The 21,418-nt window shown below is 34.6% G+C and overlaps 2 protein-coding genes across 4 annotated transcripts; both read right to left on the bottom strand.

Moving 5' to 3' along the window:
- Positions 1 to 357: 357 nt before the first annotated feature.
- Positions 358 to 3,764, bottom strand: LOC107903493 (F-box protein At5g49610). Of its 2 annotated transcripts, none has more exons than XM_016829555.2 (4): positions 3,464 to 3,764; positions 858 to 2,018; positions 694 to 778; positions 358 to 604 (listed from the first exon to the last, which is right to left on the bottom strand). In XM_016829555.2, the coding sequence occupies exons 1-3, from the start codon at positions 3,627 to 3,629 to the stop codon at positions 723 to 725; spliced, it is 1,383 nt and encodes a 460-aa protein (XP_016685044.1). In that variant the 5' UTR covers positions 3,630 to 3,764; the 3' UTR covers positions 358 to 604; positions 694 to 722. The 2 variants fall into 2 exon arrangements, with proteins under 2 accessions (XP_016685044.1, XP_016685043.1); XM_016829554.2 differs by having other exon boundaries at positions 704 to 778; positions 3,464 to 3,762.
- Positions 3,765 to 6,095: 2,331 nt separating this feature from the next.
- On the bottom strand, positions 6,096 to 20,752 carry LOC107903494 (uncharacterized). 2 transcript variants are annotated; one of them, XM_016829556.2, is made up of 20 exons: positions 20,437 to 20,752; positions 20,270 to 20,358; positions 19,593 to 19,702; positions 19,445 to 19,499; positions 19,068 to 19,156; positions 18,271 to 18,337; positions 18,103 to 18,165; positions 17,724 to 17,894; positions 17,493 to 17,586; positions 17,316 to 17,395; positions 17,144 to 17,219; positions 16,694 to 16,737; positions 16,136 to 16,203; positions 15,495 to 15,580; positions 9,473 to 9,630; positions 8,048 to 9,380; positions 7,677 to 7,960; positions 6,883 to 7,092; positions 6,635 to 6,791; positions 6,096 to 6,547 (listed from the first exon to the last, which is right to left on the bottom strand). In XM_016829556.2, exons 1-20 carry the CDS (start codon positions 20,546 to 20,548, stop codon positions 6,303 to 6,305), a joined length of 3,591 nt encoding a protein of 1,196 aa, XP_016685045.2. In that variant the 5' UTR covers positions 20,549 to 20,752; the 3' UTR covers positions 6,096 to 6,302. The 2 variants fall into 2 exon arrangements, with proteins under 2 accessions (XP_016685045.2, XP_016685048.2); XM_016829559.2 differs by lacking the exons at positions 20,270 to 20,358; positions 20,437 to 20,752 and having other exon boundaries at positions 6,104 to 6,547; positions 19,365 to 19,499; positions 19,593 to 19,678.
- Between the last annotated feature and the right edge of the window lie 666 nt (positions 20,753 to 21,418).

The following is a 21,418-nucleotide window of genomic DNA, read 5'->3' as shown; positions in this document are numbered from 1 at the left end:
TGCTGGAATAAAAATAGATTTTTAATTAAATAAATTTAATTTGGACTACCACGTAAGACATCCAAGTTGACATTTAAAACCCATTTGGTTTGCCACGTAGGACCGTCATAAGGGAGGTAACGGAGTTTAACGGTAGAGTGACTTTGTAACAAAACGATAATGTAAGTGACTAAAACGTAACATTTCAAACATAAGTGACTAAAATGTATTCTAAAGCAAATAAAAGTGACCGTTTTTGTAGTTTACCCTAAAAAAACCGATTGAAATCATTGGAAAAATGGAATCCTCTCCCCTAAGGTGACTAGTTCCAATTTGATTTAGTAATAATTAAGATGAGATCTCTTAATACGCATATTCTAGGGTTTTTAATCCCACATTGCTTATATTCCAAGTCGATGATAAAAATTATGACGTCCCCCCTTCTAAATAAACATATATTTTTACTTAGCTTTTCTTACATTGTCCGACTAAGTCACTGCCACAGACAACCTTACAGCACTGTAAAGATGAAGATAAAACACGGTAAATATTATTGCCATCCCCCGAACACGGCAAGAAGAAAATGGCGACGGCAATCGATATCCCCATCTTTGGATGCTTCGATCTGCAAACATTTTAAACCAAGAAGATTTCGATTCAAGATGATTAAGTAACAGCACGCATAAAAGAGCAAAAAAAAGATGACAGATATACTGCTAGAGACCGATGAAGAGAGTTATATCTCATATGCTTCTTTTGTCGGAGATGTATTCCATCCGAGGGTCCATACATCCACCACCTGCAAAAGAAGCAGTTACAATGCTGATATCGTGTGTATCCCTATCAAAAAAACATTTAAAAACGAAATTTTGGCTTACATGAAAGAAGGCTTTCAGTGTATGCGAAAGCAACGGGGAATTTCTTTTCGGAAATGCTCGATAAATCAAGCTCCTGCCAAAACCCGTGTTCCGGATCATAGATATAGTGATGGTTTGAAGTTATGAAGAAAATTTCATTCTCCCTCGCGACTGCAAATTCAACACATTCATCATTCGAGAATGGGATGTGATCGCTGCATTTCAGCTCCCATTTAGGCTCATTCTTGTCTTTGAGAATCCATATATTCACGATCTCATCCTCGTCATATACAGCAACTAGGGATAAATGGCCTTCGAGATTGACCAAGTACGAGTGCTCTGTGACCTCTTTCGGAAGGTTAATAGTTTCAAAGGTTTCCTCTATATCAGCCATAAGTATCGAGCCAGGGATAAGTGGATCTTCATTGGAAGCAATGAACCAATATATCTTTCCATTGACGAAAACATGGTTGGACCCGAGGGGACTATGGCTAGAATGCATGGGATAGTACGGTACCCAACCTATGACACTCCAGGATCCTGTGCTTGATGAATATACCTCACATTGTCGACGATTGACACGGGATTGATGTTTAGCCAGAGATATGCGCTTGGCATTGAAAAATCGGAATATCTTGTATTCGTTGATTTTTGGACCAAAAGCAACCCCGATGGAAGGCTTTTCTTTGGACGGACTACCTCTTGGAAGCAATAGAGCCTTTTTGGTAACCGGGTTGCAGATACGGATTTCCACATCTGTTACATCCTCAACTACCATGCCTGAGTCCACTTTCCACGGATAGTTGATACAGCAAAGCAAACCATCAAAAGAACAAACAACCGTAAGCAGAGAAAGGTTGTCACAATACGGGAAGTTGATACTTTTAGTGATTTCACCGCTGTTATTCACCAAATATAACTTCATCATCATATCCATGTAAGGATAAACAATGTAAACAGAGTTTTTTTGAGACCAGAGTAGCTGCACATCGATGAAAGCCTGACTACTTATCAACCGACGCCAACGCTTGCAAACGGATTTGCATACTAAAAGTGACTTAACTGGAACCCTTGAGAGTATATTGGCTAGCACATTTTCTACATGCTCTATATCATACCACTTATCAGTTGTTTGATAAACACATTCGTCAGTGGTTTCATCCATCTCTAGCCTCTCTTCACCTATTTCATCCAGTAATAAAACGAATCTCTACAAAGTCATGCTTAATACATAGAGAAACACACGAGAAAACAGAGGAAGGACTCTCCAGTCCAGAATTCGGAAATCATATTACAAGAATACAAACATAACTCATGAAACAACAATCATTTAAAAGAAACTCTTTCTTTTTGGCCTCAAACCAGCTTCCTCAGCGAGGTTGATGGTAATCTTCGAATCACAGCTCCTGACTGCTCAATATTACAATACATAACGCGCATCATGCAGTCTAAATTACTTCAGCAAGCAATTATCCGCATTATTATGTATGATTAGCCAGGAAGGCTAAATCATATATTATCAGTTATGTTCTACCAGCAAATAAGCAGTCCAATGCACAATGATGCATCGGGAAAATATATCCAATTACGATATAGGCAATTAGGCACATTGCAGTTGGTACAGGCAAAATGCATTGACTTCAACACTAACAAACATGTCATGCAAAGATTACATGTGCTGCCTAGTCAATTGTTCATATCACGAAACGGTCCCTTTTATTTCTAAATATGCTTTTAATGTCAAATATGAAAATATTACTTCCTTTCTAAATCTAGACAAGCCCAAAACAGAAATATTTAAGTATGTTTCTGTTTTGACACAAGCTGCTAGCTTGCTTTTTCACATTAAGAATGCAATGCGATTATCATTTTCTTAGTCCGAGCTAGCACATTTGAGTTGCAGTTAGTTTCTTCACAAAAGATCTACCATTTCTTTTTTTCAAAGAAATGACACATTCTTCACTGGTAAGCCCATCTAAATTATGAGAAAACTAATGAGTCAGAGAAGCATGGCACCAGGTTTTAAACTTTCATCTTAAATGCAGTTGATCAGAAAATCAAATAGATACCTAACAAAGAAGAAAATCATTCTCCATATCAAATTTCCTATTTAAAATAAAAAAATTTCCACTCAAAATTCCCATTAAATAGTAGGCATTTACAAGCATTAAAGAAAATTCCCCAAGTTTTCATAATTTCAAACATTATAAATTTATAAACTTGTTTAAAAGTATCCATCATCACAAACACAATCTAATCTTCATAATTTTCATTTTTGTTTTTCTAGAAATTCACACAAAATGAAAAGAACTAATCTAACAGCTATATATTTAAAATAAACAATACACAAAATGATGAACGCACCATAAAACAGCATTCATTAAGTCATTTATTGCTACAATTAAACCAAGCTTCTGGTCTTAAAACAGAACATATATTTTACAAAAATTGCACCATTTTTATCGCTTCAATTAAACTACACACTTGCATTCAAACAAATGAAAATCAATTGTCACCCAGTCTATCAATAACAAAAAAATGCAATTACATGCAACAACAAAAACCAGTAACAAAAAGCGAAAACCCATTTGAGAAAAAAAAAGTGAAGTAAAAGCGAAAGATTTCACCTTTCCTCTGCGAAATTGAATGAAAGTGAAGATTGGAAGAGAGAAGAAAAGAAAAAGAGGTTCCCCAAGTGTTTTTATTGGAGTCGGATGATGAATTTCGGAAGGTAGATGAAATAGAGACATTGTCGGTTTGATTGTGGATTAAAAAGGGCTTTGATAATATCATGCAAAAAAATTTTAAGTGTACTACACGAACTAAAACAGAAAACACAACTGAACTGAAAATTTAATAAGTAAAGAAAAAAATAAAAAGGGGGTTTTCTGCGCTTTCTTGGCACAGTCATGTTAGTTAAGGAATTATTCCTTTCCTTTACTACAGTTAACCTAGATTCGAACTCGAAATTTTAATATTAATATTTTATTATAAAAGAATTTAAAAATTAAACCGATAAATTTTAAATGATTTAAACTCGAAAACATGAATTCATTTAGTTTAGATTAATCCGACCCGAAACTAATCCCACCAATTGAAAAATATAGACACTGACATTTCCATTATTGGAAACAGCTTCATTGCGAGTCTCCCATGTGGCCATGCCTATATATTCTCAATGTTTTCAAGGAAGCAACTCTCGATTCTGCTAGGTCTTTAGAACAACTCAGGAACTAGTTAAGCTTCACTGCCTTACAATCCTTGATCAGCCATACCACTACGACATCTGTTGGGGATCGATCAGAGGTATGAATACAAATATTTTACGAAGAAAACGTAGGAGAGAGTGTTTGAACTAAGCACATTGTTGATTTGATGCCACTGCAAGTTACCATCAGTCCAACAAAGATTGTTCAACAGTATGTTCCAAATATAAGAACACGATGGCCTATCAATCTTCAACGGGCAATTCTCTTTAACTTATGTTTAGATCACAGAAGTTGAACCCACAGACGATCTTTATTTGTTAGAAGGTTATATCCTAAGACCACCATTATTCAACAGTTTGGCAACACATATCCCAACTTATCATAGTTTTCTCTCATTATTTGCTCCTTTCCAAAAACATTTTCAATTTCTAGATTAAGAGTGAGTTTGGATGAGAGGTGCGTTTACCTGCGGTGAGTGTAAAAACAGCAGTGGCGGTGAGATTAAATACTGTAGCATACTGTAGCGTGAGGTAAAAAGTAAGCTAAATGTACCGCACCGCATCCAATTGCCTATCCAAACCCACCTTAATTCTTATATAGGTTGTCATAAGAACCGCTTTTTGCTAACATGGGTGGCGTCAATCTCATTAACGTCTCTAGCTTACCACGTCAACCAATAATTGACTAGTAGAATAAAAAAATAATTTTTTGATTGGTGCCAATATATTTGGCATCACCCGTATAAATATTCGTATTTCATAGAATGAAAAAAAATTGAGTGGTGTCAAAATAGATTAGTGTCAGACATGCCAGTTTTTTTATTGTGCGAATTAGATTAGTATCACTAGTCCTTAGCTTTTACTTCTCCGTCTTTTTTCATTTTTATTACCTTATATCTCTTTCTGTGTAACATGTATCAAAACATGTTAATCTATGTAACACCCAACACTCTTTTATTTTAATTTAAATGCTTAAAATAATGATATTTTTGTTATTTGAGTGAGTAAATTTTTAATTCTTTTTCAAGATGGTTAATTTTAAAGCAAATAATTATATTATATTTATCTAAAATATTAAATTAAAATTAAATAATATCATATTAACAAAAGCTCATCGGTGAAGTTTGGATTAATTTATTAAAAAGTTGTATATTTATTTATATATAAATTTAAATATAGAATATTAATCTATAATTAATTTAATGATTTGATTTTAAATTTTGTTACTTCTCAAGTATTATTGATAATTTTATAATAATTAATATTCTTTTTAGAATTTAAAGTTGTCTGGCTGTATAATTACAATTTATATTACCAAATATAAGATAATAAATTACAATATAATTATATTTTATAAGTCAAATACGTTTAGGGAATTAAAATTCCCTGTAAATTACAAGAGTGCTAATTACAACTTCAGTAGTTATGCTTTTATCCAATTATTCTATAGTGTCTGGTAATATATTTTATTAATACTTTATTTTAATAAACAAATAAATTTGAACTAAAACTTCTATACATTATGCGACTTAAAATTTATACATATAATTGTAGATGATAGGTCTCGAATTTGGATGCAAATTTTGATTACTATATTAGATTATAAAAATATATAATATATTTATAGTTAAAATATCATGATTCTCTCATTTGGATTTACTCAATGAACGTCAAATGTGAATATTGTGTGAAATCAGTATGATTAATTATTTTTTCAATTTTTTATTATAAAGATTAATATTTTCATTTGGACATATGAATGTCTATGAATATATTCAGAATATATGCTTAGAGGCAAACAATGGCCTTACATCTTTCGTTAAATGGAATAATATCAATTTTAATATCTCAATTATTATATATTCAATTTAACTTTTTTTAACAAAATTTTTACTTTTAACCCCCCAAAGTTTTAAAATTACTTCAAGCAATGCATAAAAAATATCATAAATTGTTTTTTTCAAAAAACAAAGGATGAAAATGAACTAAAATATAATGAAAAAACCTCAATTTTTTTAAAAAAATTATAAAAAATAATTAAAATCCGATGATTGAACCGATTGAACTAGCTGGTACCTTATTTATAACTAAGTAAAAAAAACATGAACAAAATTTCGGATTACACCAACTAAATTTCTTTCATCAATGCTTAATAAACCTCATATACTCGGACATGTAATTATAGTATGTTTACTATATACATAAAGAATGAGTAAAAACTATATGATCAAAAGCAAATATTTTTTCGATAAAGAAATTCAAATTTGAACCCGCAATTGCAGCAGTAAACTATGGATGTTATCCAGTTTCTGTTTAAGTTCTTTAATGTTAGTAAGGTTCACCTGGGAAGACTCCAAATTAGATGATTCAGTGATGAGAGCGGCACACTTGGCTTGTGAATCTGAAACTGCCTCCTCAAGCAAAGCCAATGTTGTGATACTTTGAAGCTTGCTGCCTTGACTGAGCTTATCAGATGAGAAAATCTTTTCGAAACTCTCGATTCCTACAAGTTGGTAGAAAGAACTTCCAACTCAGGTCCGGTAAGATGTTAAGCTTTTTAACTGAATCAACTTAGTCGAAACATACTTACCGAGGTTGCTAAGTTTATTCATGGCTTCTTTGCCAAGTGACTTTTCAAGCTTGAGCAACCGCAAGATTCCAGCAGTTAACCTACCAATTGAATCAACTTCGGATTTGCATAAGAAAGCAAGGTGTTGAAGTTCGTCTTTGGTTAAAACAGCCTCAATCTATAGAAGTGAATGAAACCTTTATTTAAGAGTGTGATTGGAGATTACTACCTATGTAATCAAGTTCTTTTAAAAGTAAGATTGAATTTACCGGTTGTTTGACGGAGAGTTTAAAGTTCTCCATCATCCAGTTGATGGTTTCGTTGTCAACTTTATCTTCCAATATCTTCATACGAACTTCAAGATTCATTCTTCCAAATATTGAGACACTTTCTTTGAAGCCATTTACAGGTAAAGGGTCTTCAAGGATGCTGCTCCCCTCCACCTGAGGCTTCAATGTCTGCAAGCCTTCCAAACTAACCTACAACCACCATTTTTTATTTCAGAAAGTTAATAAAAGCAAGACAGAAACATGACATTATTATCAACAGCTGATAATATATAAAAAATTAATATAATATAGAACATCATGTAAAATTTCAAGGCAAGTTGGGGCAGGATCAAGGAAAGCATTTCAGAGCCAAAAATGAAGTCAGGTGCTAGCGTGTTAAATGAAGTTCGAAGCGGGGTAGGTTCGGCATTATATAGTTAAAAACTGGGTCAGGGTCAGGCAAGCAAAAAACTACCCATCCTGCGCTATTGCCATCCCTAGGCAAGTTCAAGGTCCAGACTCTCCCATAGGCTACAAACCATAGGACAGAAACGCACCCAGACACACATAGGTCAGGATACATGATTCAAAATGCAGCAAAATATCGAACAGTTCACTGTTGCTTGCTTATGTTATTGTTAGTTCTAGTAACTTCTAAACTTGTAAAATACCATTAGAAGGGTTAGGTGTCATGGACCACGTATGAGTGCCAAGGCTGACAACCGTTGAGCCACACTAAGGTCTCAGCCCATGCCACAGGGTAATCGAAGTAAAACTGTAAAAAAGATTCTTACTAAGATGAACTCCACAGGATATCTCCGCATTCCATGTGAATTATTTTTTAAGTTCTGCACATCCTTGGAACTACTTTTTGCTTTTACAGTCAAACTTTTGAAAGTCATGTGCCAACACCTATGCTCTCTGCCCAAGTCTTCCTTCTCAAACCACCACATTTCAGCCATCTCTTGCACACCTTCAAGTGCAAATAACCAGTCTTGCAACTCGATGGATGCATCCACATCATCCGGGATTCCCAGGTGCGAAAAACTATCATCCTTTACCCCTCCCAAAGTTCCACCTGCCCAAAAGTTATGACAATTACAAGAGTAAAATGCCAAAGTAGAACTTTACTGCCACTTATAAAACAGCAACTAATGTCACGTACCATCCACAAGATCATTATCAATGAAAGCTGAAGACTGTAAAAGTTTTGACAGTGGCCCAGATGATAAGTTCTCTATGCCCTTAGAAAGCCTCAGGCTGGGAGCCCCATCAGGACCAAATATTCCAAACCGACGTAGCAGAGCTTCAGTATGACTCATTCCTCCACCTAAGCGTACACCTGATATACAAGCTGACACACTTAAAGTATGACACTCTTTGTCCCGCTCATTAAAAGGAATGACATGCACAGTGCTTATGTCGAGAAATGGAATTACTGAAGCTTTTGGACTAGATAGCTGCTTCTGCTTGTTGTGTATCCAAAAAACAGCTCTTAGAGGAGAAAATCCATTCTCAGTTGCCAAAGAACCATTTTTAGTTGCATCTATCAGTGTATTATTATTATTGTATACAATGTTTCCCTCTGTGGATACACAGTCGACCTGAACACTCTCCCAACACAAGGTCGATGAAACAGCCATAGCACCACCAAGAGTTCTGTGAGTGGCTTTCAGGAACAGATTGTTTCCAGTAAATTGAGCTAATGGCATGCCCTGCATATCTAAGGAGCATGCTTCAAGAAACCGAAGCTGCAGAACAGTTATTGCTAAACTTACAGCAGTATCACTTGGAACTTTCTCTATCAGTCTTCCACCCAGAGTATCGTCCTTGTTTCTCTTTGGTCTTTTATTCTTTCCAACCACGGAAATCTTTTCACTAACTCTACCAACATACGCATAGAGATCCAAGACAAAAATGAATTGCTCAACTGATGAATTGGACAAAAATTGTGGACAAGCAACTGCTATTCTGACAATACCACCTGGAGGAGGCAGAACTGTTAATGGGTTCCCATCAGTTGATGCCATAGCTAACTCAATGCAAACATTTTTCACCTCAACGCACTTCCACAAATCCGAAGACCAGTCAGGAGAACCGGTTGAGCAAGCAGTTGGTTCTAACAACAAACTGACTTGTGATACTTCGGCAGTCCATTTTTTAAGGCTAGCATCAACAGGTTGGCCGTCCCAAACAGAGAGACAAGCAGGATCCTTCTCCAGGTTCAGTAGCTTGAGGTTTAGTGATGGTGACTCGCAGAAAAACAACTTCTCAAAGTGAAGCCTAGCTCCAGCAAATGAGTTTTGTAGGGCATGGTCCTCTTCACCACCAGGATTATCAAATTTGCTAGTGTGCAGAGGAACACTAATTTCTAACTCCTTGAGAGTGAACACAAAAGAATTCACTGAAGAATCTGGCAAAACAGCATCAGGATCGCCAATTATTCCGTCAGCCAAGAAGGAATATATCCTCAAACAAGATTCTTCCTGAAGATGTATCTGAAAACACAAGTGAAAAATGAGAATAACAAAAGAAAAGTCGATATAATTAGATGACAAAGTTTTTGTTTGTCAGAATTATGAATTTATACCATAAGAGGTTGGCAACTAATTACAGTTCGTGAAGTAAAAGATGGAGGGGGTGGAGAGGGTTTGACTTGAAGAGAGTGGAGGCTTATTAAAGGAACACCAACAGGTAACTGCCATTCCTGTTTACCCAAAGGATATATTGGAGGGCAAAAATTCTCACCTGACAAACCAATACAAAAAATAGAAGCATAAATTCTAGGAACCTATATACTATAAACTGGTTATGCATACATCTTGTGGAAAATATCAACTAGAGTGATTTTAGGACATGTATCAATTATAGTGATTTTAGGACCTTAAAATTAGAAATAAATTTTCCCTTGATTTTAGGATTGATTGAGGATTTTAGTGGCAATTTTTTAGTTTTTAGTTTCTGGTTGTATATTAATACATAGGCTTATACCATTGTTACACAAGTTATTCAAGAAAGTACTGTTCTCTTCCCATCCTCTTTTCACTATCTTCCTTTTCACATGGTATCGTAGCCAATTTTGGCTTTTCGGGGATTCATGTTTGGCCTTCATTGCTTTTTTTCTTTTTTTTTTTCTTTCAGTGTTCATTATTGAATTTTCTGGTGCTTACACTTTTTTCCTCTGATTTTTCAGCCTTCACTGCTGAAATTTTGGGCATTTCCTTTGTTGCTCCTCTTCCTTCAACCAAAGTTCATTGTGTTTGTGACCTCCAACATGTTTGAAGGTCAAGCAAAGCCTCAAGAACAAAATAGGTTTAACAAGGATGAGATTGAGAAGCTGAAAAACTATTGAGGACACTTGAAATGTCTATTGGTAGTACTCATTGACACACTAAGGTAAGTTCACTAGTTCATGTAGATTAGGAGTATCAGATAAGTCAATAACGAGTTCTTGGTTCAGGAGCTACAAATCATTAAGGGGGCTGACAAGGGCCTTAGGCCCTAAATTCCTGTGAAATTGCTTTCTAGCCCTTTGAACAATTATCTAAAACGAGGCTAAATTATATTTAGCCCTCAAAAAGTTTTAAATTTGATTTCTTTTGTAGAATTTGTAATATGATAGGATAATTTTGGTAACATTTGTAGTTTAAATCTTATTCATTTTATTAGATAATATTTTTATTACCTTTTCAATCAATTAAATAGATTCATTTACATTAATTATGGTATTAATATTTATTATGATATGTTTATAACAAAAAGAAAAAAAAATTTAAATCTTTATAACATCTAATACTAGTTATATGGTTATTTTTATTATTTTACTTATAATACTGTTACAAACTCTTAGGCTTAATTCTAGGATTTTATTTTATTTTCTTTCTTTATTTAGACTCGTTGTGAATATAATATTAGATAAATCATGTTAGAGTCTATATTAATGTCTACTTCTTTACCTAGTTAAACTCTTGTAACTTGTATATATGTACAATGTTCCCATGAGTAAATCTATGAGGTTTTCTTTCAAATTCTACTTTCGTTACATGGAATCAGAGCTAAGGGATCGATTTTAGAGTACGAGTCTCATCAAATTAATCGCAAATAGTGAGTTTTTTAGGGTATTTTCGTTGACTACCAAGGGTTGTCTTTTTTATCTCACCACCAGCCTAGGGAGGTGGGCAAGACTGTTACAAACTCTTAGGCTTAATTCTAGGATTTTATTTTCTTTTCTTTCCGTATTTAGACTTGTGAATATAATATTAGATATATCATGTTCGGGTTTATATTAACTTTTACTTCTCTCTAGTTAAACTCTTGTAACTTGTATATATCTAAATATTCCCATGTGTAAATCTATAAGGTTTTCTCTCAAATTCTACTTTCATTACATGGTACTAGAGTTAAGGGATCAATTTTAGAGTCCAAGTTTCATTGAATTTATCGCAAAATAGCGAATTCTAGAGGGTATTTTCGTTGACTACCAAGGGTTGCCTTTTTTTATCTCACCGTTGGGCCACCAAGGCTTCAAGTAGATGAGCTTTGTCACTTGTTCTTCGAATCGAGTCGATTCAAATGGGTCAAATGAGCCTCATTTAATAGATTGATCTCTGTGGAACGTTCTTTGTGCAAGGGCTTTGAACCGTGACCTGTGACATTTTCCCCTACCCATTCTCGCATGCCTTCGTTGCGTCCTCGGAATGGCACTGGTTTGACTCACCTTCGAATTTTCTCGACGCCTTAACTCTTCCCTGACTAGTCTCACTATCGGGTAGTCTTACCCTTTGGAACCTTTGCCTCAACTTTCTTCATCTCCTAACTCGAACCGTTCCACTCATTGGCACATCTTGTTTGCAAGAGCCTACTGCTCTTATTCGCCCACATTGCGACTTGCCTTGATCGAGATAACCTTGATCCACACACATAGGCTTTGGCATGCCCACATTGAACACTTGGTTAAACTTGAATATTCCCACTAACTCTAGGTTGTAAGCCCCTTGACTTACCTGCTTCAGAACTCTGAAAGAGCCCCTCATATCTCGATTTACCAAAACAAAACATCGTGGTTGCGAATCATCAAAGATGTGAATACAATCAGCAAAAGGAAAAAAGTTCAAGCTAAGAACAAAATCATAATCATCTAAGTGGATTACCTCGAAATCTTCCTTACACTTCCACTCGTCGATTTGTAGTTCCACTCCTTGTGCTACTCCCATAGTTGGGACCTCTTCAAAATTTACCGTTTTGATCTTATTATTCAATTTTATTACCGAGAGACCAAGTTTGTCTGCGGCTTTCTCTGATATAAACAAGTCTAATGCTCTCGTATCAACAAGAATACTTTTTCTCCGACTTACAATGTTGATGTCCACAAATATCAATCCTATCTACCTGTTGCTGACCCAAGCTTCCATAGTCTTTCCTTCTTTGGCTCCAGTTCTTCTCCTATGTTGATAGCAGCGAACTCAGATCGTTTTGGACAGTCTCACACCTATGCAGATCACTGCATAAGAAGTAGTCCACAAGCTTCTCGCTCTCTTTGTCCTTTGCTTCTACACCACGCACGATCGAACCAAGCTTCATAGGTGCTTTTTCTAGCTCATCATCCCCCTTGATGGCTAAAAATATGAATCTTTTCAGACATTTTCTTACCATATGCAGATCGTCGCAAAGGAAGCATTTTATCTCGTTGCCTTTCTCCTTCGGGTTGTTGTTTGTCCTCCACTTCTCGTTTCGTGGTTTTCCATTGCCACCGTTGTTACTATTACTATTGTCATACTCGCCATATCGTTCTTCATCTTCACCACCATTCTCCTTTTCTTTAGGCTTGGAAGACTCAAACGTATCTTTTCTTAGAATAAGTTCAATTAAGGACTTCGCTAACGTCATGGCTTTGGTAAGCTCTCAAATTCCTCGACGTTGCAACTCTTACTTCGCCCATGGCTTCAACCAATCCATAAAGGAGAAGAATATCTTATTATCGCTCAAATCGAAAATCTAGAGCATGAGTTCACTAAACCCCTGTACATATTCTCTAACTATGCCTCATTGCATAAGCTAACGCAACTTTACCCGAGCCTGTGGACCTATGATGCCACCATAAAAGAGGAATACCAGTGAGATACATAGCAATAGTGTTTACCTTGGTAGCATCATAAGGCCTTTGGCACTAAAGTATTGCTCTATTCCTTACAAAAAATTGTCCACATGGCTTGCAAACCTTACCCCTGTAAACTCTTTCGGCTTCGGGACATCTATCTCGCGGTTGGGTGTTGCACCCGACACTCCTCTACCCATGACAACTCGACACATAACAAAATCTCTTGAGCTCCTCGATTCTCGTGTTTAAAGCCTTCGTCGTGGACATTGTTTCCTCCTTCAAATCCATCACCATGGCCTCGAAAGCATTATTTCTCTCCGTCAGCTTACCCGTGATGGAATTGAGCTCCCCTTACGTCTTTTTCACATTGAAATCAAGAGACTTCAACACAGTCCCTGAGCTACTCTTTCATTGAGTCCAACTCATCGGTGTGTCCCTCGACCACCTCGAGTATCTCCCTCATGTCCCTTGCGACTCCTCAAAATTGACCACTCATCCTTCCAAAGTCGACAGCATATCACTCGATTGGCTTGCTTTCCTGACCCTCCCACGGGTCTCTATTGCCTCAATTTAATTAAAAACTTTTTTGTCATCTTGATCAGCGCTTTCGTAATCTTAGCTCGGATACCAATTGTAACAGGACTAAAAATTTAGTCTTACAATTTGTGCGGCCTTAGGCGATTTCTTCACTTTAAATATGCCTAAATTAGCCTAACTCTCAGAAAATGAGAATTTTTTATAGAAATTCTCCAAAACACCGAATATAAAGTGGAAGCAACTCAAAGATAAAAAAAAAAGCTCAAAAGAACAAAATAGCCACAAAAAAACAAAGGAAGCCAAGTGTTTGAATAAATGTTCTCAATTAGTATTCACCACTAAAGAATGAAATACAATGGATGATAACAAATGATAAGGCGTGTAAGTTGAACAAGGACCTCTATGGACTCAAACAATCATCGAGGACTTGATTCAAAAGATTTATAAATGTAATGCTTAGATTATGATATAAACAATGCCAAGAAGACCATACTATGTTTGTAAGGAACTTGAAAATAAGGGGAGCGACAGTGTTGTTAGTATATATGAATGATATTATTGTATTAGGTAATGATACAAAGGAGATGCAAAATTTAAAAGGATTCTTGTTGAAAGAATTTGACATCAAAGAACTAGGGAAGTTAAAATATTTCCTCAGTATTTAAATGGCGCATTTGAAGTAGGGAATTTTTATTTCATAACAAAAATATATGCTTGATTTGTTGAAAGAAACAAGAATGTAGGTTGTAAGCCAATTAGTACACCAATTAAGTTTAATCGTTGACATTAAGATGCTTCAGAAGATTCAGTAGTTGACAAAAGGTCTTACCAAAGACTAGTAGGAAGATTAACTATTTGGCAAATACATTGCCTAACATCACGTTTGTACTGAGTGTAGTCAGTCAATTTATGCAAAAACTAAGTCGATGCATCTCAAAGCTGTACACAGGATTTTGCAGTATTTACAGGGTAATCTTGGAAGAGGTTTCTTGTTCAAGAAAAGAGGAAGAATGACTTTGGCAGCTTATACTGATGTAGACTATGTTAGATCATTAGTTGATCGAAGATTAACTTCAGGTTATTGTACAATCCTAGGTGGTAATCTAGTAACTTGGAGGAGTAAAAAGCAAAATGTAGTGGCAAGGTCAAGCGCAGAGTCAGAATTCAAATCAATGGCACTGGGAATATGTAAATTGCTTTGGTTAAAAATAATTCTTAATGATTTCAAGATAAGACAGGTACGTTTGACAACAAAATGATAACCAACATTGCATATGACCTAATGCAACATGATAGAACCAAACATGTTGAGGTAGATAGACATTTTATCAAGAAGAAACTCCATAGTGGGCTTTGGACCACATTTGTTTCAACAAAGAATCAACTAGCAGATATACTCACTAAGGGACTACCAAGTCATACGTTTCAAGACTTTGTCAAGAAACTTGGAATGAGAGATATGTAAGTGTTTAAATTTTGGTTAAATGCTATAAATAAGTATTCTAGTTGTTGTGGGTTGTACATTAAATAAGTTTACTTTTAATTTTTAATTTTTAAATAGTTAGTTAATGATAAGATTACTTAGTTTTAATAAGGTTGAAAGTGTGTATAAGAGTATGTAAAAGCTGCTTTTTCAACATTGTATGAAGAATTTCAATAGATGAATTTTCTACAAGTACCTATTCATTATCTTGAGGCAGAGTGTGGAAAATATCAATTAGTGTGATTTAGGACATGTATTAATTATAGTGATTTCAGGACCTTAATTTTAGAGTCATTTTGCCCTTGATTTTAGGACTAGTTTAGAAGATTTTATTGATAGTTCCCTAGTTTATAGTTTCTGGTTGTATATAAATACCTAGGCTCGTACCATTGTTGCACACAAGCTATTCAAGAAAATATTGTTCTTTTCCCATCTTTCTTTTCACACATGCAAGATGAAATTTTCTAAGTGATACAAAAAGTAATAAACTGATACCAAATTTAGGAGTAAGAAGATGAGAATCAGTAACAGCCTTCATAGATGGTTGCACTAAAGTACAGGGAGGGCGTGAAAAGGTATCCCTGCATCATATCCAGTGACATGTTAAACTGAGTATAAACAGTAATACTTCCAAAGTGAAGATGATCCAGCAAGATGCAAAAGATTACACCCAATGATTCACATACACATTCATGTCAATAACATTTATCAGAGTATCATTTCCCAAATTCAAAGTTTTGAGCTAAGCTTATTTGAAACTTTATGCTCGAAAATATATCAATATTTCTGCAAAAGAAAAAAGGGTTGGACTCTTGACTTGATAGTACAAATTACGCTAAAACATCGAGAGAAAAAAATTAAAAAGACTACAAGGGTTGTACCATACAGATAATGAATAGCGTACAAAGCTCAAATTACTAGCTTTTCAGAAGATATATCCGCTAATCATAAAAGTCAACTTGTTCAAAAATAAAAAATAATCAAGTTATGAGGTGATAGTGCCCAGAGAAACAAGGAAAGCCACATTCAAAGATGCTTAAACCTTTAAATACAGAAGCAATAATTGGACTTAAGAGTCGCTAGTTTGAAACAACCAAATCCAAATCATGGAAAATATGAACTATAACAAAATTTACCTTAAAAACAGCCCACCAATCATAACCTTAGACAAATTACGAGAACTTTCTCCATCAGAGACACTGGCCTGCAAGAACAGAACATCCTAACATAAAATTTGCTACATCCCAGCATGACATGACCTCATACCAACAGTCTTGGAAGTTCATGGAAGCAAATATCTTGATGTTCATACCACTTTCAAATAAAATAAAGAAATAATGTTTGGTAAAGGATAGAAAGCTTATAGCTCGATGTACAGACAAGAGATTGTGACAAGGATCTTGGATTTTCGTAATCAAATTAACTAAGAAGCTATCGCCCACAATAAGAATATTTTCTGAAAACAAGAAAATACTGCATAAGTTCAATTTTTCACATGAAACATGGTTGTTTTCTAATTTGGGATTTGTAAAATACAGTTATATATTTTTATATTTTCTATATCCTAAAAATCTGACAAGTTATACAAGAATTTCCAGTAGAAAAACAAAATAAGTTATATCTATAAAACCAGAATTTAATCAGAAAAATAAGCTGATGTTCAGTTATAAAGGTCAGGAATCATAGAAAAATACCCGAGAAAAGTGGAGTGACTGCATCAGAAGTTCAAGCCGAAACTCTGCAGGTAAATTAAAACCTTTGAAAAATGTTCTAATGAGAGATGAAAGTCTGCTTGATGGAGGGGATGTAGAAGAGGTTAAAGTGAAAGAGAGTAAACAATTTACACTATCCTGTTAGCATTTTATTGTTTAGCATTTTATTGTTGAAAAATAAAATGCAATGGTAATAGAGCATGCAGTTAACTTTACTCTCCTCCCCACTCCCAGAAAGTAGATGGTGGTTTACTCCACAGTCGGACTCCTCACATTCCCACCCGTTTACTCTACATGATTTCACTTTCAAACTTCCAAAATTGAGATCTAAGAGAATGTTATAAACTACTCTAAAAAGATAGGTAAGTACTGCTTGTTAAAATATAGATGTGTCCATGTGTGCAGAACCGAACAACCAAACCGGAAACAAACCTGGGTCCTTTACGCAAAGAAATACATGGTCCACAACAAGAGAAACTAGAGAGTGTCCTGCTGATTCAACTGAACGCTGTCAGGTAACGAAAGAAGACTCAGTAAACTTTGCCCATAACAAGTGAATTAGATGTACAAATATCAAGTGAACAATAGTAGATAAACTTCAAACCTGCTGAACCTTTAGATCCACATCTCCTCTATTTAGACATACACATAATCCAGTCAAGAATCGGAGAAGAGCTCGGAGTCCTGCTCATAAGGTTGTCCACGAATTACTTGCTGTGTAGTACCAAACATTTATTTCAAATGGAGAAACAAGCAGTTAGAAAACTGGTTATCTTGTTACCTGGTTCACTTAGTGCAGGGCAAACAACCTCTGTAACATGTAACTGAACCTCAAGGCCTAGTGGACTGTTCAATTCTGTCCTCTGCACGGTGATCTACAGGTAAAAATATTAAGAGTTAGAATGTCAGAAGAACGAAGATCCTGAAAACCAGGAAATACTCTTTACCACCACACAACTGTTTAAAATAACATAAAGTTCATCAAAATATTGAAAATTCATGGTTTGATTACATAAGCCTCTCCTGATATGCCTTCAAGAAAACGCTCTCCCCCAAAAAAAACACGTTTTGCACCATCATCATCTCTCTGAGCTGCTTCCACACGAGGGCGTGCTAAACGAGCATCACTGAACATGTCAGGATGAGGCAAGAGATCAATAGATAGAGACTCCCATTCAAGTTTCTGGAAAGAAAAGAATCTAGCATCATTAGACACTGAGACAAAATGTACAACCTATAAACTCCTGAAGAAAGAAGCTGAAGACACAAAAGGACAGATCAAAAGGATAAAACACTTAATATAAAAAGCATTTCACATGAGGAATGTGCATGCCCGTATGTGCACATATATATAGAGGAACAGAGGGAATCACAAGTCTATAATATGTTACCCTGAAAACATATATGAGATTTTTGTTTGAGGAGAAATCCCGTGCTGCCTTAAGATTTACAACCTGGAAAAATAAAACAAATAGGTAAATACAAACAGTTAAAAAGATTATACTCAATAATACATGAAAATAAATTGGTAAATAGGAACAGTTAAAAAGATTTACCACCTGCCAATTTTCGTTAGTAGTATAAAGTAAAAGGTTGCGCATGGTGATAGAAGCCATAGGTGTCGCCCTGAAAATTGAAAATTTCATTGACTGTCAAAATCATTTGAACAAATTAACCTCTTGCAGTGCACAAGTGATATATAAAGAATGCAGATATTGAAATCCTAGTGATAAGCAACAAAATGTAGAGAACTATCTGTTTTCTCTCAAAATAGATATAGAACAAACAATTTTCTTAGGCAAAAAATGTACAATGTTCATAAATTTTCCTCTTATATCAATGATGATCTCACTTATGACTTATGATGAAATATGCACTGAACCTTGCAGGGATCTTATATTTAGACGTTAACCAAATGTTAGAGAGCTTTTATCCAAAAATCTAGAGAGAACATGAAGTACATGCATCTTTGATTAGAAGTTTCTAGTATCAACACTACATTTTTAACAGTAACCTGAAACTTTTTCGTTTGTAAAATGGTATACAGTTGCATGAAAATCTTAAACATAATTATAAGTAAACTTTGGAGAAAAAGGGCAATTTTATTGTACGGAAGATTCCTCTTTTTAGTGAGCATAGTTCTACAAATTCTTTGTAGGTTAAGTAAATTCTAATATAGCCATCAGAGCAAGTGACAGATACAAAAGGAGATGAGTCTTATCTTTTAGAAAAAGGCAACAACCAAATATAAAAAGTACGAACAAATAGACTCTATGCATATCTCAACTGGTCAAACAAGTAACTTGACAGTTTGTGACCAAGAATTAGCATAAAAACTGAAAACAAAACAACTTACCAAGCTGCTCCCCCTTCGAACCAAGCACCTCCACTAGTTTCAAGTAGAAGATTGACTGTCTGAAACTGTAGAGTCATTCCATCTGAAATCTGAAAATAATAAAAGGACAAAACCTGAAGTATATATTTTGCATCTAAACCTTTGCCCATGTTGCTAGTGACATGCATAAACTAAAGATCTATGTACTGGAATTTTATTTCAGTTATTTAATGTAAGTTGAAGATTTAATTGCAGTCCAAAATTCTAATAGGGGCAATACCAACGTGGGGATGAAGTAGGCACTACAAATGTGCTAACCTTGTGGCGTTTAAATCCGTAAATGGTTTGACAATCCAAGGCAGACAGTTTCTACAACCTTAACAAAGATAGCATCTAACCTTGTCAGCAAACCCATAACCGCTACCTTTCCCTGAGCTGGTGGGTGATTGCAAGCTGTGAGGACATACGCAGATATAAGTTGCTTTTAAGTAGAATGTTCCGAAGTACGAATTTACAAATATGATTTTAAGGATGAATCTAGATTACTTGTTTGAGCTGCCAGCAGTATCAACATCAGGATTTTCCTCCAGAACCATATCAAGTCTATCAATTTGCAAAACAATTGGATCGACTTGTACATTTTTTACTTTGGGCAGCTAGCAACAAAAACATAATAATATTTTAGAGAAAAATTATCAGTTATAAAAACTAAGATTTAAATCAAAGAAAATATGATCAAAAACCAGTTCAGCAAAACAATTTTTTTTAAAATAATAATAATTTGGCAATTTCAACCTTACATTGTTCAGTTCTGAAATATCCTTCCACAAACAGTTTTAATTGAGCAAGTGAAGATAAATTTTCCATTTAAGAGGAGAAAAATTAGAAGTAAAACAACAAATACAAAACTAATTACCAGATATCTAAAATCCTTCCAAAAAAACATAGCAAAAATTCTCCACAATTCATAGTAGCTAAGCGAAGATAAATGGTTAAAAGTCTTATAATTCCACTTTGATTTGTCCCGTGATGATGATAATGATGATGGTGATGATGATGATAATTATAAACAATTGTATCTTGATCTAAGCTGAAATCTAAACAATTTCAGTAGTTAAAATTTCAAATTCTTTATAAGTTCAAACATAAAACTACAAATTAACCTAAGTAATCATCGATTTTCCAATTCACAATCGAAAACAGTAACAAAAGTAGAAACTCACAATTATCTCCAATTTCCCAATTTTGGCTGTCGTCACAGTCAAAGCCAATGGCAGCCCCATACTCGCATGTAAAGCATCACCATTTATATCTATCACATTCCAAATTTATTTATTAAAAAAAATGAAAATGGAAGCCTGATTTTAGATCCAAAAATCAAAAAGAGTACCTAAATTAGAGAGTTGTCCTGTACGGCCTTGCAATTTAAATTGATCTCTTGAGAAAGATTTAAGCCAGTACTTCAAAGTATACTCCAATGCTCGAGCTAAAATCGATTCCATATTCAAATCGAACAAACAAAATTTTAAAAAAGAAAAATTTTTCTCAACTTTTTAGAAATTTCGTTCAATATTCATAATTTCATTGTGAGAAAATCGAATTATTTTTTATGGAAATAACCCGAATTTTAGGGGTTTTAAGATTAATGGTCGGAATTTATTTTTTAATTATTATTAATTTTCAGGAGAGAGAAACTTGGAACAGACTACAGGGAAAGGAAGGGCGGAGAAGAAGAGGAAGAGAGATGGCACGTGTGAGTCATATATGGCACGTGTGGAAAATGGTATACGGAAAGGTGTACTGTATCTTGATAATGTGTCAGGAGTTGAAAGGTTGGTTTGTCTCCTAAGGAAGGAATTGGAAAGTATAAAATAAAGTAATATACAATATATACAAATTTAGTTAGATCGGTCATAGGAGATTAGTCAATATTTTTTAGAATTTCGATTATCAGTTAGTTCGGTTTAAAATTGAGTAACTAATTAAACTTAATCATTAGTATTATGTGTTAATTTCAAAACTTATGTAGTGTTTTAAGAGATAAAATTTTGGTTGATTTGGTTAACTTTCAAGATAAAACATATATTTCGGTTAATTTTAATGTATTTTATACTTGTTTTAACCAGAAAAACAAAAACATATAAATTTTGGTTAATTTGGTTAACCAAACGAATTAATCGAAATATTTCGGTTCAATTAATTTTTTTGAAAAAACTTCGGTTCGATTAACGATTAAAGGATTATACAGTTCGATTAATTCGGTTAATGCTAATTTGGTTCGGTTATTCGTTTGAACACCCGTATATATTTATATTATTAATAAAGTCCCTAACTAAACTAGTTTCATAAGTCAATCAGACATCAACTCGATT

The sequence above is a fragment of the Gossypium hirsutum genome, chromosome D05 (assembly GCF_007990345.1).
Source record: "Gossypium hirsutum isolate 1008001.06 chromosome D05, Gossypium_hirsutum_v2.1, whole genome shotgun sequence".
Classification (NCBI taxonomy): domain Eukaryota; kingdom Viridiplantae; phylum Streptophyta; class Magnoliopsida; order Malvales; family Malvaceae; genus Gossypium; species Gossypium hirsutum.
The sequence above is the reverse complement of the archived record's forward strand: the minus strand, read 5'-3'. Positions and strand labels throughout refer to the sequence as shown.